At 46.2% G+C, this 14,401-nt stretch overlaps 2 protein-coding genes across 3 annotated transcripts; both read right to left on the reverse strand.

Annotated features, from left to right (window-relative positions):
* Positions 1-1,199: 1,199 nt before the first annotated feature.
* LOC118513977 (NADH dehydrogenase [ubiquinone] 1 beta subcomplex subunit 10) lies at positions 1,200-6,712 on the reverse strand. 2 transcript variants are annotated; one of them, XM_036060402.1, is made up of 5 exons: positions 6,597-6,712; positions 6,424-6,530; positions 6,004-6,139; positions 1,613-1,752; positions 1,200-1,539 (listed from the first exon to the last, which is right to left on the reverse strand). In XM_036060402.1, the coding sequence occupies exons 2-5, from the start codon at positions 6,509-6,511 to the stop codon at positions 1,397-1,399; spliced, it is 507 nt and encodes a 168-aa protein (XP_035916295.1). In that variant the 5' UTR covers positions 6,512-6,530; positions 6,597-6,712; the 3' UTR covers positions 1,200-1,396. The 2 variants fall into 2 exon arrangements, with proteins under 2 accessions (XP_035916295.1, XP_035916296.1); XM_036060403.1 differs by having other exon boundaries at positions 6,424-6,524; positions 6,597-6,653.
* Positions 6,713-7,528: 816 nt separating this feature from the next.
* Positions 7,529-13,483, reverse strand: LOC118513978 (eukaryotic translation initiation factor 4E-binding protein 3). The gene is made up of 2 exons (XM_036060404.1): positions 12,934-13,483; positions 7,529-9,093 (listed from the first exon to the last, which is right to left on the reverse strand). Exons 1-2 carry the CDS (start codon positions 13,079-13,081, stop codon positions 8,873-8,875), a joined length of 369 nt encoding a protein of 122 aa, XP_035916297.1. The 5' UTR covers positions 13,082-13,483; the 3' UTR covers positions 7,529-8,872.
* Positions 13,484-14,401: the final 918 nt, after the last annotated feature.

The raw sequence follows: 14,401 nt of genomic DNA on the forward strand, positions 1-14,401 counted from the left end.
TATTCGCTCGAGCGATCCTTCCTTATGTGGGGTTTAAACATCTTTTTGCAATTTAATGTAAGTCCTCAAAAGCTACTCTCGAAATGGAAGTCATATCCACGAAGCATCCTTCAATTTGTAATAATTTCAAAGGAAAGGACACTTTGTCCATGGAATACTCCCATCGTGCGGAAACCGGCCGGTTGTTTCGGTCGGGACGGTCGGCTTTCGGCTAGCTGTTTGTGTTTGTTGTGCTTTTCGCGGTGCTGCTATTTTCGCTGTTTTCCACCACCTCCGGATTTTCACGCCCGCCCTTTGCGCCGTCTATCGAGACAGGGTGATATTTTTAGTATGGATCCAAAACGAAGCCAGCCAGGCCTCCACAGACAACTTGCCGCTCGTCCGTTCGATCGCTCCTCGATCGCCAACTGATGAGGTTAGTGCATTCGTTCGATTTGTCATTACTTTCGCACCGAGAGCGGTTCTAGAGAAGCCTAGAAAAGCTTGAGAATGGGAGAACGCGATCGAGAAGGTGGTCGAAAGCGAATCTGTACACAGCGTGCAAATGGTGAAAATACGTCATCAAGATGCATTCTTCCTGACTTCTAATACGTCAACAATTTAGCTTACTTTCAAACGATCCTTAAATAATTGTTGTGTTGAGCAAACAAGTGTTGTGCTCTGATGATGGTAAGCTAATTTGACGATCGAGGTCTTGCACTTCGCACCCATAATGCTCATCCTCTCCCCGCCTCTTCTCACTTCACGCCCCGTCCGTCAGCTGATGATTCACTGAGCGTTGGGAATGTGCTTCCCGTCTGCAGGTGCGTAAGGGGGTCTGCGAGAGCATCTAGAGCGCATGCGAGATTTGTGATCTCGTCTGTGTAACCAGGTACACGTTAAGAGGCGGAAAACACAAGTTTACTGAAGAAAAGCTAGTCGAGAAGAGGTTTTGATTATGTTTGTTGGATATTAAATGGGGAGTCGAATTTCACGAGGCACGACTCCAATATGGGAATGTAAAACTTGAGATGGAAATTACAGTCCAAAACCTATCCTCATGTTTTTCGCTGCAAAACTTTTCATACAACCCAACCGTTTTCCCCAAGTCAGAATCTTGCGTACAATAAGATTGGTCAGCTTTGAACATTGCATGCAACACTTGAACGCAGGATCATTTCTTTCTCATTGTTTCTCGTTTAAATTCCATTGCGCGAGGGTTGTTTGGTGGCAAATTTTAACGGTTTTTACGCGTTGCTTTTATATTTACACTCCTATTCAAACAAATTGTAAGAGCGACGACAAGACTTCCACTACTACACGACGACCGTGTTCCAACGGAGGAACTTGATTAAAGAGCGATCGTAACACAATTCTTGGTAGTTCTTCTTTTTTCTCCTGCGCATCATACATCCCTCTAATGTTCACTGGCAGCTTCGTCCTCTCCGGCGACCTGCTTCATACCGGTACCGACCGGTCCGTGGCGTCTTTCCCAGATCATACGGTGCTTCTGCTTCATGTAGGCCGTCTTCGCGTTCGCATAACCGCCGAGATCACCATCTGCCGGAAAGCAAATCCCAGTTAGGGAATTGTATTCGTTTTTTGAGCAAAAATTCGATCGAACTCTACTCACACTTGATGAACCAGTTCTCGGCCGCCTTTTCGTACGTGTCCAGCAGCGAACGGCACTTGCGCTCGTGGTCCGGCTGCTCGTACAGCACACAGTCCTCGAAACGTTGGCGCAAAATTGACAAGATTTCGTTGTCGACCATCCTGCGAACGAACCAACAAAACGAACCACAGTCAGCTTACCGGGGTCTACAGTATAATGAGCATGTAAATTGAAGCGAAATTCGAAATGCATTTTTAAGCGTTTGCCTTTATTTATGGCGCTTTATCTGCTCCACTGGTCGCTGTGGCAAATGCTGGTTGTTTCGTGGTGTTCAAGTGTTTGATGGACGTAGACGATTTACTTCGGGGCTTGATTCGCACCAGCGTAGACAGATAGTCTCCAAGCCGCTTGGCAGAAGGCGGAGGAATAAAAAAACAGCATCCAATCCATTCTGACGAGCAAATCAGATAATTGAGGGCTTAATTGATGCTAATGACAGGAAGGGAAAATAGTTTCTTCCCACGGTTTACTGCATCAATCACCCTGGAGTTCATTGTAAACAAGGAGATGCGTAAACATTTGGCGCCTTGTGGCCTTCGGAAAATATAGGTAAACAAATGTCACATCCGTTTGGGGCAATAATTGGGGTAAATTTAGTTGAATTGAATGTATTGTTCTTTAAGCAACATTCCAATAATCCCATCGAGCACGTGGCTCTACCCTTTTCTTACAAACGACCAGGCGTCTCCATTACCGTTCTTTCCCCACGAGTGAAGTTAAAACAAATCACTCATTTAATATAAATACCGCACAGGAAACAGCCCATTTCCTGCAAAAAAAAACGCATTATTTCGCCAACACAACAACCGTTGAGATGATAACGTTGTGTCCCATTCCCCTGAGTTTGGCCCGCCGGGGTTATAAATATCTTTTATTTACATTGTGTCCAACAAACAAATTCGAATAACGGGCTTTGGTTGGGGGTAGCAAAAGTGCATTTGTTTATGCGTTCCAGGCTTTGCCGTTTGTGTTTCCCCCCGGGAAGGAGGTTTCCATTTTTCGCGTTTTGCAGTTTTTGCTCATCTGGAACGGAGCAAAAGGCAAACAACATGCTGGACAGTTTCCCTTGTAAATTGTAAATTTAACGCCCAAAAGGTATTCGAAGCACGTGGAGCATATAAAGCTGCTGTTATTACAAGTCGAAGAAATTTTACGATAATATTCCAGTGGCGTTGTGGATTATTCTTCTGTCCATCGAAACCTTCTTGTGGCACGTGAATGTGTCGTTCTACAAAGCAGCAATACAAAACCACTCACTCAATCCGTAAAGGTTAGAATGTTCGTTAACCTTTCCCAGTACATCATCATCATCATCCGATCGGAGCAGATCGTCAACGTCGAGCATCAAAGCACCATATTAATTAGAATAACTATAATCTGTCAACGCTCGCAACCGATCACTTTATTACCAGAGACACGATCGATAGGAACAGCAGACAATTTTGGCATCGATTCACGAGGGATGGCCCGAGGATGCGAGTGCCGAGGGATTTCTTTTTTAAATGTAAACATACACGTCTGAAACGATGCTGCTACCCCGACGGTGTAGATGTTGCCAGCCGACTGTTGCAGGTGTGTCGTACGCGTGTTAAGTTTACATTTGATACTCGCCGCCCCGTCACAGACCACCCTCATCCGTTCGTTCCGTTTGCAAACATAAAACAGATGATCATTGGACATTGTATGTACACCGGGAGCGCGCCCGTTACGTGCAAAAAGGATGTTTACGCGGAGTGTTGCGCGCTAGCATCGACACCTTTGCTCGCGAGGCGTTTCGGTTTTTCCTTGCTGCTGCCACTTTAAACGAGTTTTAAACACATTCGTCGTAATGGATTTCCGGTGGCGGTTTGCAACCTCCGCACACTCGAAGGTCCGAGATTTAGTACCTTTCCAACGTGGCGCAGAGTACACCGGGAAAGCACTTGAAATTGCTTTTAACGGTAAGATCATAGGGATGGTAGTAGCGAAATCAGCACGATGCGATATTGCTTTTTATAGCTCGGGAAAGAAAGAGATGGTAGCCCTTTGTTGAGATGGTGTGCTGAGATAAAGCCATAATCACCCTATAAATACGGGACGGGAGTAACTTTCAACAACCCGTCCGCGCGCGCGTTTGTGTGTGTATGTATGTATGCAAGAAAAAACGACGAAGAAAGGGAAAAACAGAATCCTTAACCGATTTGTGAAGCATTATTTTCCACGATCGTTCCATTGCACAGCGGGCAAACGATTAGCTAAAACTGGTCAAAAAATTTAACCAGTTATTTTTTATTTGCTCCGCGTTCTTAACTCGCGAGGTCTGCACAATTTTGACCACCACTAAATGCGAGAACCATCTCCCATAGTGCCCCAACCACCCAACCGGTATCGATCGGCGATCGTGTATTGGCAACATTCAAAAATCGATTTCGGGAAAACGAACGCCCCGGTTCAGTCTCGATTCTCGATTTCATCCTATCGCACACACGGGAACACTGGTGCCTTCGGCGCGTGGTCAAGGTAACCGAAGTGGTAGCTCGAGTACGCGAAACTCACCTCACAGCACGTGCCCGCGCGCTCCCTACAAATAACGTACGACACACGGTTTTTTTGCGGTATTGATCGTTCTCCAACACCTTTCACCATGGGAAATGCGCCAAACCCGAAGCAGTACACGAAGTACAGCAAAAACACGGCCGAGGTGCGGGTGAAGAAATGCATACCGATACAACGCGGCATGTTCCGGCTGGGCAGTGGCAACCTGTTCTACCTGATACTGATCAAAATCTTTACCATACTCAACAACATTGTCAACAAGTGTCTTTAGTGTTGTCTGTGCTGCGGCACCCTCTTACTCTGTCACGCGTTCCATTCCCGTCCCCGCTCGTCCGATTCCACACTGCGTACGGGACGCTGGATGCGGAACGTTCCCGATATGATGTTTTGTGTGTTTTGGTCCGTGCTGTCCCAACATTTCCGTTCATCGTTCGCAACGATCGCCAACCCATGTTGTGATTCTTTCGTACGTGCCGTGTCTATTCTTGTTTGCTTGCGCCTGATGCTGCTGATGCTAGCTAATAAAATATTAATTTGCAACGTTTATTTTTATGGCCGACCCATCGACAGTGACGGATTAGAAATGATCAAGCGCGAAAGGAAGATAGCCCCGGCCCGGGGGAGCAAATTATGATCGATGGCTAATGGATTGTGACTGGATGGATCGATGCACTGCTGCACGGGCCAACAGAAATGCCAGAGAGCGTCGGTCGCCTTCAGCCTGGTGGCGCCATACTGTGCCTAAATGTGGTCAGACGCTGGGTTTTTTTTCTGTTTGTCTGAATCGAAATCGTGATATTTCGGTGTGTTTACTTTAGCGTGTAAAGATTCAGCTGCGAGAAGGAGATCGAAAACTACATGTGACTGGTTATTAGCATATGCCGTTGTGTAAGGAATTTTCTACCAAATATATACAACCACAACTTTCTCCAACGTGTGCGTTGGGACTGTGTGTACAAACCGGTGGGAGATTGTTTGATATTTAACCGACACCCACCAGCGGTTGAAATGCGGCATCCGAAAATGACACGATTCGACTGCATTTCGCGAGAATCATAATTGGAAATAAATGACAGCGAAAGCAGGGATAATTAGGAAAGTATAGCGCTGAATGGAAATATCACATTCTCTACACTAATTTCGATAGAGTGTGCTCTTGTTACAGCAACACATCTGCATAAACCAGCTCAAGAAAGCTACATACATTCTGCCGTACGGACAATCATTTTTGTTAGTTTACAAGCTAGTTTGAACTGAGAGATAGGTGCTATATGCTTCTCCTTCTTTTTCTTGGGCTTACAACCTCTTATAGGTCATGCCTGCCATTTCTGGCGCCAGATAGTCAGAATTGAACCCCGGTTGTCATCTCTACCACCTCTCACTACATCCTTAAGAGAACCTGTGCTGGAGCGCTTGACCTGCCTTTTCTGGCTCTCTTGTTTTAGTTTACTAGCAACATTTTGTACGCATAGATGGTCCTGATGGGATTTAGTGCCAGTCTTTTTTGTAAACTAATGGTTCTCTTCCCAACATGTTACTGTGGCAACCCAAGACATCCAGAGCAGAACTAGGACAGTAAGTTTATGCTTGCTCATCTTCTATGCTCTTTAGATCTACGCAACCTAGATCAATAAACTCTCATAGGTTAGGACACTTAATGTGTAGCCATGTCATATGTTTTTCGCTGCAGCTCCGGCTTCCGGAAAACCGAACAGTTCAAAAGAGTAAAACATTTTCCGCTACATAACTCCACATCATGCCGAGCACGAAAATGCAACTCCGTGTGTTTCACATCTCTTTAGATCACAAACACTTACTTGTCGCGTCTAAACTGTTGGTTCGCCTCGAAAATGCAGACCGCATCGTCGGTGTAGCATTGGTCGATCGTGGGCACACGGCGGAATTGCTGATGATACCACGGGTACGTTTGCCGGTTCGGTTCGACGATTTTCTCTGCAGCGAAAAAGGTAAACAAACTTTGGTTTAGTGTTTTGACCGCGGACAGGCGGTGTCGGTCGGCGTCCGATGTCTGGAGGTTAGAAGGGAATTATGTAATGGTCTTTTCGCGTGAGCAAGGGTTGCAGGTTTTGTCCCTTTGTCACGCTTTCAGTAAGCTTCAACGGCGTAAATTCTAGCCGACAGGAGTTTTGGGAAAGACTCAGCAAGGGAATAACTACCGCAATATTCATTAAAAGCCTCCAAAAATCATATTTCGCCCCGTTGTTCCCGATACTCACCGCGGAACCATGTTACGGGCCCATCGATGGTTGCCTGTACGGCGTTCAGAAAGCTTTCGAGCGGATTACGAGCTGGAGCCTCCGGCATTTTGATTAATCGGCTAGTCCTAAAAGAAAATAGCTTTAGTTAATTGAATAATCCAGCAAAATTAGGTGATTTTTGTAAAACATACTCCACAAACCAAAACACCGAAAATTCCGTAACGTTTTGACAGCTCAACTGGCTGGCTAGCTGTCAAACTTCGGGCTCTCTTCGGGACATGTCATTGTAGCTTCCCGGTGAAAAAACTGCACCGTATCAACGAACAATATTCAAAACAAGCATGGCGAGCGAGAGCAAAACACGTTGATTGTACACGTGTGAAGCACGCAATTTTTTGCTATGAAATTTAGACACAAAATCAACGAAAGGGAAACGCAATGCAAGATACTCGATTCGTTTACGGTTTGTTCATAGCAATATGAGAAATTCAGTTTGTTTTATTCCATTTGCGATACATTACACCATTTCTGCTCCAAGCATATTCATATGTAGTCATTGTTTGAGGTTGTTTAACGTGCTAGTGACTGACTGATAGCAGCAGTAATTACAATAACTGCTTTAGCAGCATAACGGTTACAAATACGCTCTACAAAATCTCTATCTGACTCAATAGTGTGGGTCCACTTAGTTATAGCCCTTCTACATCTAACTCTCACAATGCTGGTAAATGTTTTCGTCCGTTCCTTTTCGCTGAGGAGTATATTGACGATTTAGATACAAAGTTTGTCCATTATTCAAATACGACAGTACGATACGGGTGATGAAACGGGTTTAGTAATTGGTGCATATGCGACCATTTGTACATTTCAAAAATACGAGACATCGAGAGACGAACCACATCCAAACACAACCAAGGATCGCAACTGAATCTGCTATCTGCTACATGTGTCTGTGCTCGAGCTACATTTAAAATTGCTTTGCAATGTAAACTAGTACACCGAAAACTCTGGCTTCACAAAATCACAGAAAACGGAAACCGAACCTTACTCACAAAAAGCATACACGATTAAGCTTCACAAGCTCATTCCCACACAAACAGGTTGTACTCAAACTCAAAATCACTTCACTTTTAAATCTTTTTTTGTTGTTTATATCATTCTTCATTCTTTTGATGATTTTTTCATAAATTCTTACATGCGATAAAATTATACCTCTTGGCTTAAACAATACAAAACTATGAAAGATTCCTTTTCTTCCCGTAGAACTCACACTCTCGCGTGGAGCTAGAGGTTCGTCCGATCGGGTTTGGATGCAGTCAATGAAATCTTTCACAATTATCACAAATCACCAGTAGGGGAGGGTTTTCTTCTAAACAGACAAAAACAAAACAAAAATCACACCCTCTCTCGCTAAACTTTCGGTCCTGTTTGCTTGTGCCATCAAGCTTGTACTACACTGCTGCGCTCCTTGTGGCTCCCTCTTTTGTCGACTTTAGGAAGTATATTGCATGAGCTATGCTCATCGCTTTGCTAGTTTTGTTAAAGGGGAAGACACACCGTGTGGTGCGTGTGTTAGCCAAGTTTTCTGGCACACGAGAACTAGAGATAGCAAAAAGAAGAGATGGGTCCAAAGCGTGAGATGAACCCTTAGTGTATCGACTTTGTAGAAGCGCGATACCTAAAATTCGTGACAAACTCTAGCCGACGGATCGATCGATTGATCTACTCCTGCGCCTTGCTGGTGATGTGAACCGAACAAATGTCATACTAATAGAAAAACACGGTTCCTTTTGCGTGTGTCGTGATTCTTACGTGACTACTGGTGTGTGTGTGTGTGTGTGTATGTGTGCACACCCACACACAAGTGTTTTAAAACACAATAGAACGCTAATCTTACTACCGAAGGAACGATAAACTTATAAAGTCTACATCCAACGATTTATCGAGATGCCTACTCTCTCTGGGTGCCGTTGTTAGCGTGCGCGTCGGATAGTGAAAGTTGGGTCAGGGCGTCGCCGACGAACGCCGCCGCCGCCGCCGCCATTCCCCCGCTTGTCTGCCCTCGGCCCTGTGCTCACAAATATTCAGAGATGCTAATAATATTACTTCAAAAACACGCGCGTTCTCCGCCATTATATGCGTGTAACAAAGTTAACAAGAAAGGAAAAAACGAAATTTTTGCGCACAAAAAAAAGATTAAAAACATAAAACGGAAAGTAATAATAATATCTTCCGCTCCACTCTCTCGCTCTCTCTCGCTCTCTCTCACTCTCTCTCTCTCTCTCTCTCTCTCTCTCTTTCTCTCTCTTCCTCTGTCCTCGGTGCTCTTTGCTTGAGAGACGATCCTCCCCTGTGCTCCTTGCGATCGACCGTTTTTGTCCACCGGGTCCGCGGGAAGATCCTCTTCCGGGGTTGCTAGCCGATGGTTAGCAGCCAATAGCAAGAGGCGAAGGCAACCGGACCCATCTTACAGATCCATATCGAACTGTTCCTGATGCTCGTCGTACTTTGGCGGTGAGTTCCGGGCAGGTTTCTGCTGCTTCACCGACAGCGTCGTCAGCGGTTTCGAGTTGGGACTTCCGCCGCCTGATCGGAGCAGGTTCAGCGGCACATTGTTCGGCGGAGTGCGTGCCAGCGGAGAGTTCTTCAGGTTCATCAGGAAGGCCCGCTCGTACACGATGCGAGTACCTGAGGAAGAGAGGGGGGAAAAGGGAAAACAAAGCCACTCATTAATATTTTATTCTGTCAAATCATTATACGTAGAGAGATCTCCTCGTCTAACGAGCACAACGATCGGCACCATGATCTATCAGTTTTGGTCCCTATATCTTTCTATCCGTGTTTGTTTCATGTGTTGATGCGTTGGATGTTTGGCCACCGAGCGGTCTCACATTTCTCGTTCACTCACCAGACGAGTTTGACCTTCATAGAACCCCGAAACGCGTGTTCGCATCGGATCCCAACCCATCCCATCCGCAGACACATGAGCGTGTCTGCGTGCCATCTTTTCGCGCAGCGCAAAATTAAACTCCTCTACCAGCACACATGCTGTAGGAGGGAATTTGTGTTTGATTTCAATATCAATTAGCTTCAAGCAACTTCATACTCTTCCGAAGATCTTCCACCATCTTTGAGCTACGATCAGCAAACCGCAGACAGCACACCGGGCATCGAGAATCTTCTCTTCTGTCCTGATAAGAGCAGATTGTGTCTGGGAGGAGGACAAACACACCGAAAAAAAAAAAACGGCAAACCGAGTGTGAAATCTGGCAACCGTCTTTATTTGCCATCTTGCCACACACAATTCCAGAAGCCTCTCTTCCAGTCCAAAGCAGCTGCCATCAGGTACACCACCTCGCGACATTAGTGTACTTTGTAGAGTAAGAAAAAATATTCGAGAAGATCTACCGCTTGGCGCTGGTGGGAGGCCCAAACAAAGCCAGACAAACAAGAAAGGTTTACTTTTTGCATTTGCATATCTCTCGCACAAAATTGATGCGTGTGCGTCGTGTGTAGAGGAGACCCCACAAATTGAGGCCATGTTTGACCTTTTTTTTATTCGGGGGTGCTAGAAAATAGTGTCCACGCTTTGGTAAACGATTCTAAGTTCAATGTCTCTCTATATAGGAACTTTCAGTTGATATTGCAGCGCTAAACGGACGTTTAATGTATCGTAAACATCTTGCTGGCGCAATCGAATCAACTTTACACAACCCGTTTGTTGTTGTGCTGTGTTCCCGAATCAGAAGACACCAACACGTGAAGGTTAAAATCGGTACTAGAGTACTCTATATTTAACCGGGATCGCCCATTTGTCTGGTGTGATCCTCGCTGACGGTCCTCTACCACACAGCGATGTTGAGCGAATTTAGTAGAAGAAAAAAGACCTTCTCGACGGCGACTGCTCATGTTCTATATCTCGTTCAAGTGAACCTATCTTGAGAAAGATAAAGTCGACGACCACGTCGGCTTCGATACATCCACACACAGAGAAGAGCGTTTGGATGATTATTTTTAACTTGCCACCCCGGGTTCGGTGCGATGCGTGCCAGTACTGCGGCCAGTCAGTGTGTGTACGCCAGCCAACAAACTTTTCGCTTCCGAATTATGCAATATGTACGCCAAAAAACCGTACTTCCTTTTCCTTCTTCTTGGTTAAATGTCCCCTCATCCATGCAATGAGACCATTAGTACGGGGGCTTTAACTTTGCTTAGCGAGCGAGCTTACTGTGCAAGATAAGATTGGCCCAAAAGGACCTTGGTGGAAGAAGCGGCCACAGATTAGAGACCACAGCGAGAGTGAGCGTGGTAACAACACACCAACCGAGTACACATTGTATTTCTTCAAAGCACAAAGCATGCTTCTTCTTCTTTTACTTTGTGTCCATATGTGTCCGGGTGTGTGTGTGTGTGTGTGTGTGTTGATCGGTTCATTGGCTTTTTCGCGTGAGTGCGAGTTGATAAGATGGCCGATCGTTTCTACTAGAAACAAAACCCATCCCAGTTCTTAGCCTATGTTGTGATGATGTGAGCCGTGCGCAAAACTGTCCAGCAAATTGTTGCCCCCCCACCCACCAAAAAATGGCCGCAAAACGTTCACTTTTACAATCATCCAGACCGAATCGGGTGTGTGTGTGTGTTTGTCCGGTCGATCTTGGAGTTGGTAGTTAATTTATAGATCCTTTTTCAACAACCGAAAAGCAGATCAAGATCGTGTGAAAGTAGTTTCCAAGAACGACGAAGGACACGCGCACAGAACAGTGGGCCTCGAGAGCCTATTATCAGCTTCCAAGTTCGAAAGTTGAGTTCCAGAAAAAATGGATAGGATTCCTTCTATTTTGAAACCATTGCTGCTGCTTTGTGGTTATTTTTACACCGAAACCAGTTCGCCACTGTCACCCAATTTCGGGTTTCGGCTACGGATGGGTGGAATCCGGCTTCCATATTCCAGGAGTCCTTCAACCGTTTCCGAAATAAATTGGACTACTTCTGGGAACGGCATCCGAAACGCGAAGAGAGATGTTTCTTTAAGCAGCTTGTTAGCAGCAACTCGTGCGACAATAACAGCATCTTATAATGGATAAACTCTACCCCCAGAGGAACAGGGGGATGCAGAGACAACAACAAGGTTTATTGGCAATGAAACCCCACTCCCACCGCACTCGGGCCATAGATATGGGCCATCATTGCACAAAATTCTGAATCCCTCTTTCCCTCGGTGGACGTGGAATTGAATTCGTTGGGGACATTCGTCTATACTCGCTTTTTGTTTCTTGAATCGCCTAAAGTCTGGTGGGAGGAACCGGTTCTGCGTTTTCGTGTCGCGCACGATTCGCAATTATTAGCGATGAAGGGAGACGGAACTCGGACCAAATGTGCCGCGCGGCAGGCAACGTGGTCCCCCAGGTGTGTCTAGGCGGCGGAAGGAGAGCTCTGAATCAGCGTGCTAGCTCTAGCAGCGACCGCTTCTAGGCAGCAATGTGGGGGAAGGTCTTTGTCCGCCATGTCAAGCATCAGCAGCAGCAGCAGCAGCAGCCGCTGTGGGGAATAAAATTTAAATCTAACGCGCGGATTGTTAATGTCCCCTGTGGATACACGGCGCACGCACACTCACACGATCGCCCCAACCGTTTGAACAACACACAATTTGTATGATCGGGGGCCAAAGTGCGTCAACTTCGAAACAGAAATACGGGAAGTGTTGCCACAACACACCGAAAATAGAACGAAAAAGCCACACACACACACCCGCTGAGTTTTCTGCTGTGTCAAAAAAGTAGTCGTTTAGCAGCACTCTCAAGAGCTAATGCCAAGATATCATACTTAAGAAAGGTGGGAAATTGTTCTTTTTAGTTCCTTATGCACGTTTTTTTTTCTCGCAGACACCAGATGTGTGGACGTGGAACGTCTTCAGATATTGTAACGCAACGGAAAGAAACACGTGTTTGCGCTTCTATTTGCTCTGTTACAACATTTGAATTTCAGCGGCCTACTGAGATCATTCTTCCTCAAGAGATGAAGTTGAATGCCTTAATGCCGGATTCTATCTCTCCAAGAACTGGAAGCCTGCTTAGCCACTGTGTCCCTCTCTATAAGTTGATTGGTTCTACCATTAATCTGTTCTACTCGTAACACCTGTGCGGCCAACATCGCCTCATCGCCTGATGGGTTTACTGCGTAGTAACGTTTCGCTTTTCAAAGGCACCACCACACCACAATGTTACGCGCGTGTCCGTGAAATTCGGAGCCCAATTAATTCCAAACAATAACACACCTTTCCCTTTCACACTTTCTTCTGCTGGTCACGCCACAGAACACAACACCACTACTGGGGGCACACATCACCATCGTACGATGAATGGGAACGGAGTAATGGCCAAGAACCGAGTTTGCGCACGACGCACGGTTCCTTCGCCTATCGGATGCCAGATTGCGTACGTGCGTTCTGGCTCGTAACGTTCTACAAAACACTGGCCCACCTTCACACTTCAGGCAGATTCTGGGGTAGGGAGGAAATGGAATGCTTACCTCCGGGTGTGGTCGAGTACAGGGTGCCACCGGGCGTGGAAGAGTAGAGATCCGGCAGCTCGGATGCGTCATGGATGAGCACTCGCTTGGACGGGATGGCCTGGGAGATGGAGGCACAGGCCTGACGTGCGATCGGTGATGCCGACATGATGCTGCTGTACGTTTGGGGTTTTGGGTTCTGGTCTTTCTGTTTCGAGTTCTAGCAAAAACACTTTGCACCAGGCAGCTTTGGTTTCGCTTTTGGTTTACTCGGGACGTGGATGATCCGCGGGATTTGTACTATGGAAGGTGTGCTTGTACTTCCTTCTGTTTGGCAGCTAACAACAACACAGAATACCGTGCACTTTGGAAGGCAGTGTAGTTAGTTTCGGTTCAACCGCAGGTTGTACACTCTTTGATGGATACACTAAGAACGTGTAGCAACACTTCGGGGGCCTAGAGACTTCTGGTTGGCAAGTGCAGTCAAAGCAAGGCGTGTGGCGTCGTAGCTCTATTGCCGTTCTTGCGAGAGAGAGGTGCACGCACGGAACAATCTCTGAAACCGAACTATAGCCTGAACGCGGCTTGCCTGCCGCATTTAAAGCCATACCAAAACAACACCACTACACGCGCGCTCCTTGTAATCGCGCACGGTTGCACGCACACACCCGCAGAGACAAAAGAAACCGCGAGTAGATTTACGCTTACCTAATCGCGCTTGCACTATGGGTGATTGGTGACGAGTGAGCGGTCAAAACATGTGGAGGGTAAAAATGATATAAATGCGACATAAATTTCATTTACTTTATGCACAGGTTTCAATCATCAAAAACTGAACTTTTGCGAGAATTGGCATAAGGGGAAAATGGGATCGATGTTAAATTTCTATTTAGAGGCGATATATTACCCACAGTTCGTATATTTTTTTAACATCACCGCTCCCTTGCATGTTGCCATTCTTGTCCATCCTACCACCCAAAACCACCCTTTTACATAGCGAATAAGTTACGCAGCAGCTATAGCCACACACTAGTGTGAGTGTGTTGCCGTTCGTGTGTGCGGCCGCTTATCATATACCGTACCCAAAACCCGGCACTCTGTACGGGGCAAGCGAACGGAGCTCGATTTCTCTGGACCGGTGGTAATGCGAAACTCGTAAAACTTCCAATGAAAATTTAACATGCACGTTTTTGCTTACTGTTTCAATGAAATTCTAGTCCTTCCGATAGGCCAAACATTGCACCCGAGAGAGCATATAGTTGCAGTTTGCATTATGTTTTGAGATTATGCGAAAGCGGCACGTTTGCTACCACACTGCTCATGGAAAACACATTTGCCGGTAGCCGGAGTACAGAACGGCAATAGCAGAAATATACATGCCGCACCGAAAATGCCGGCTGTTCCCGTTCCGGGGCCCGATTTCGCTACGACGCAGTTTCTCAAAACCATTTCTTCCCCCCCTTTTCGTTCTTCCCGGATTTTCGCGTCG

Source organism: Anopheles stephensi, chromosome 3 (assembly GCF_013141755.1).
Source record: "Anopheles stephensi strain Indian chromosome 3, UCI_ANSTEP_V1.0, whole genome shotgun sequence".
Taxonomy (NCBI): Eukaryota; Metazoa; Arthropoda; class Insecta; order Diptera; family Culicidae; genus Anopheles; species Anopheles stephensi.

Bases quoted from the DNA above. Each gene is read 5' to 3' on its own strand.
- LOC118513977 (XM_036060402.1), bottom strand. From the start codon at position 6,511: ATGCCGGAGGCTCCAGCTCGTAATCCGCTCGAAAGCTTTCTGAACGCC. The intron at 6,140-6,423 runs GTGAGTATCGGG...TTTTCGCTGCAG, and splicing joins GCCCGTAACATGGTTCCGCG to AGAAAATCGTCGAACCGAAC. The intron at 1,753-6,003 runs GTAAGTGTTTGT...GTTCGTTCGCAG, and splicing joins CAACAGTTTAGACGCGACAA to GATGGTCGACAACGAAATCT.
- LOC118513978 (XM_036060404.1), bottom strand. From the start codon at position 13,081: ATGTCGGCATCACCGATCGCACGTCAGGCCTGTGCCTCCATCTCCCAG. The intron at 9,094-12,933 runs GTAAGCATTCCA...TCTCTTCCTCAG, and splicing joins GTACTCGACCACACCCGGAG to GTACTCGCATCGTGTACGAG.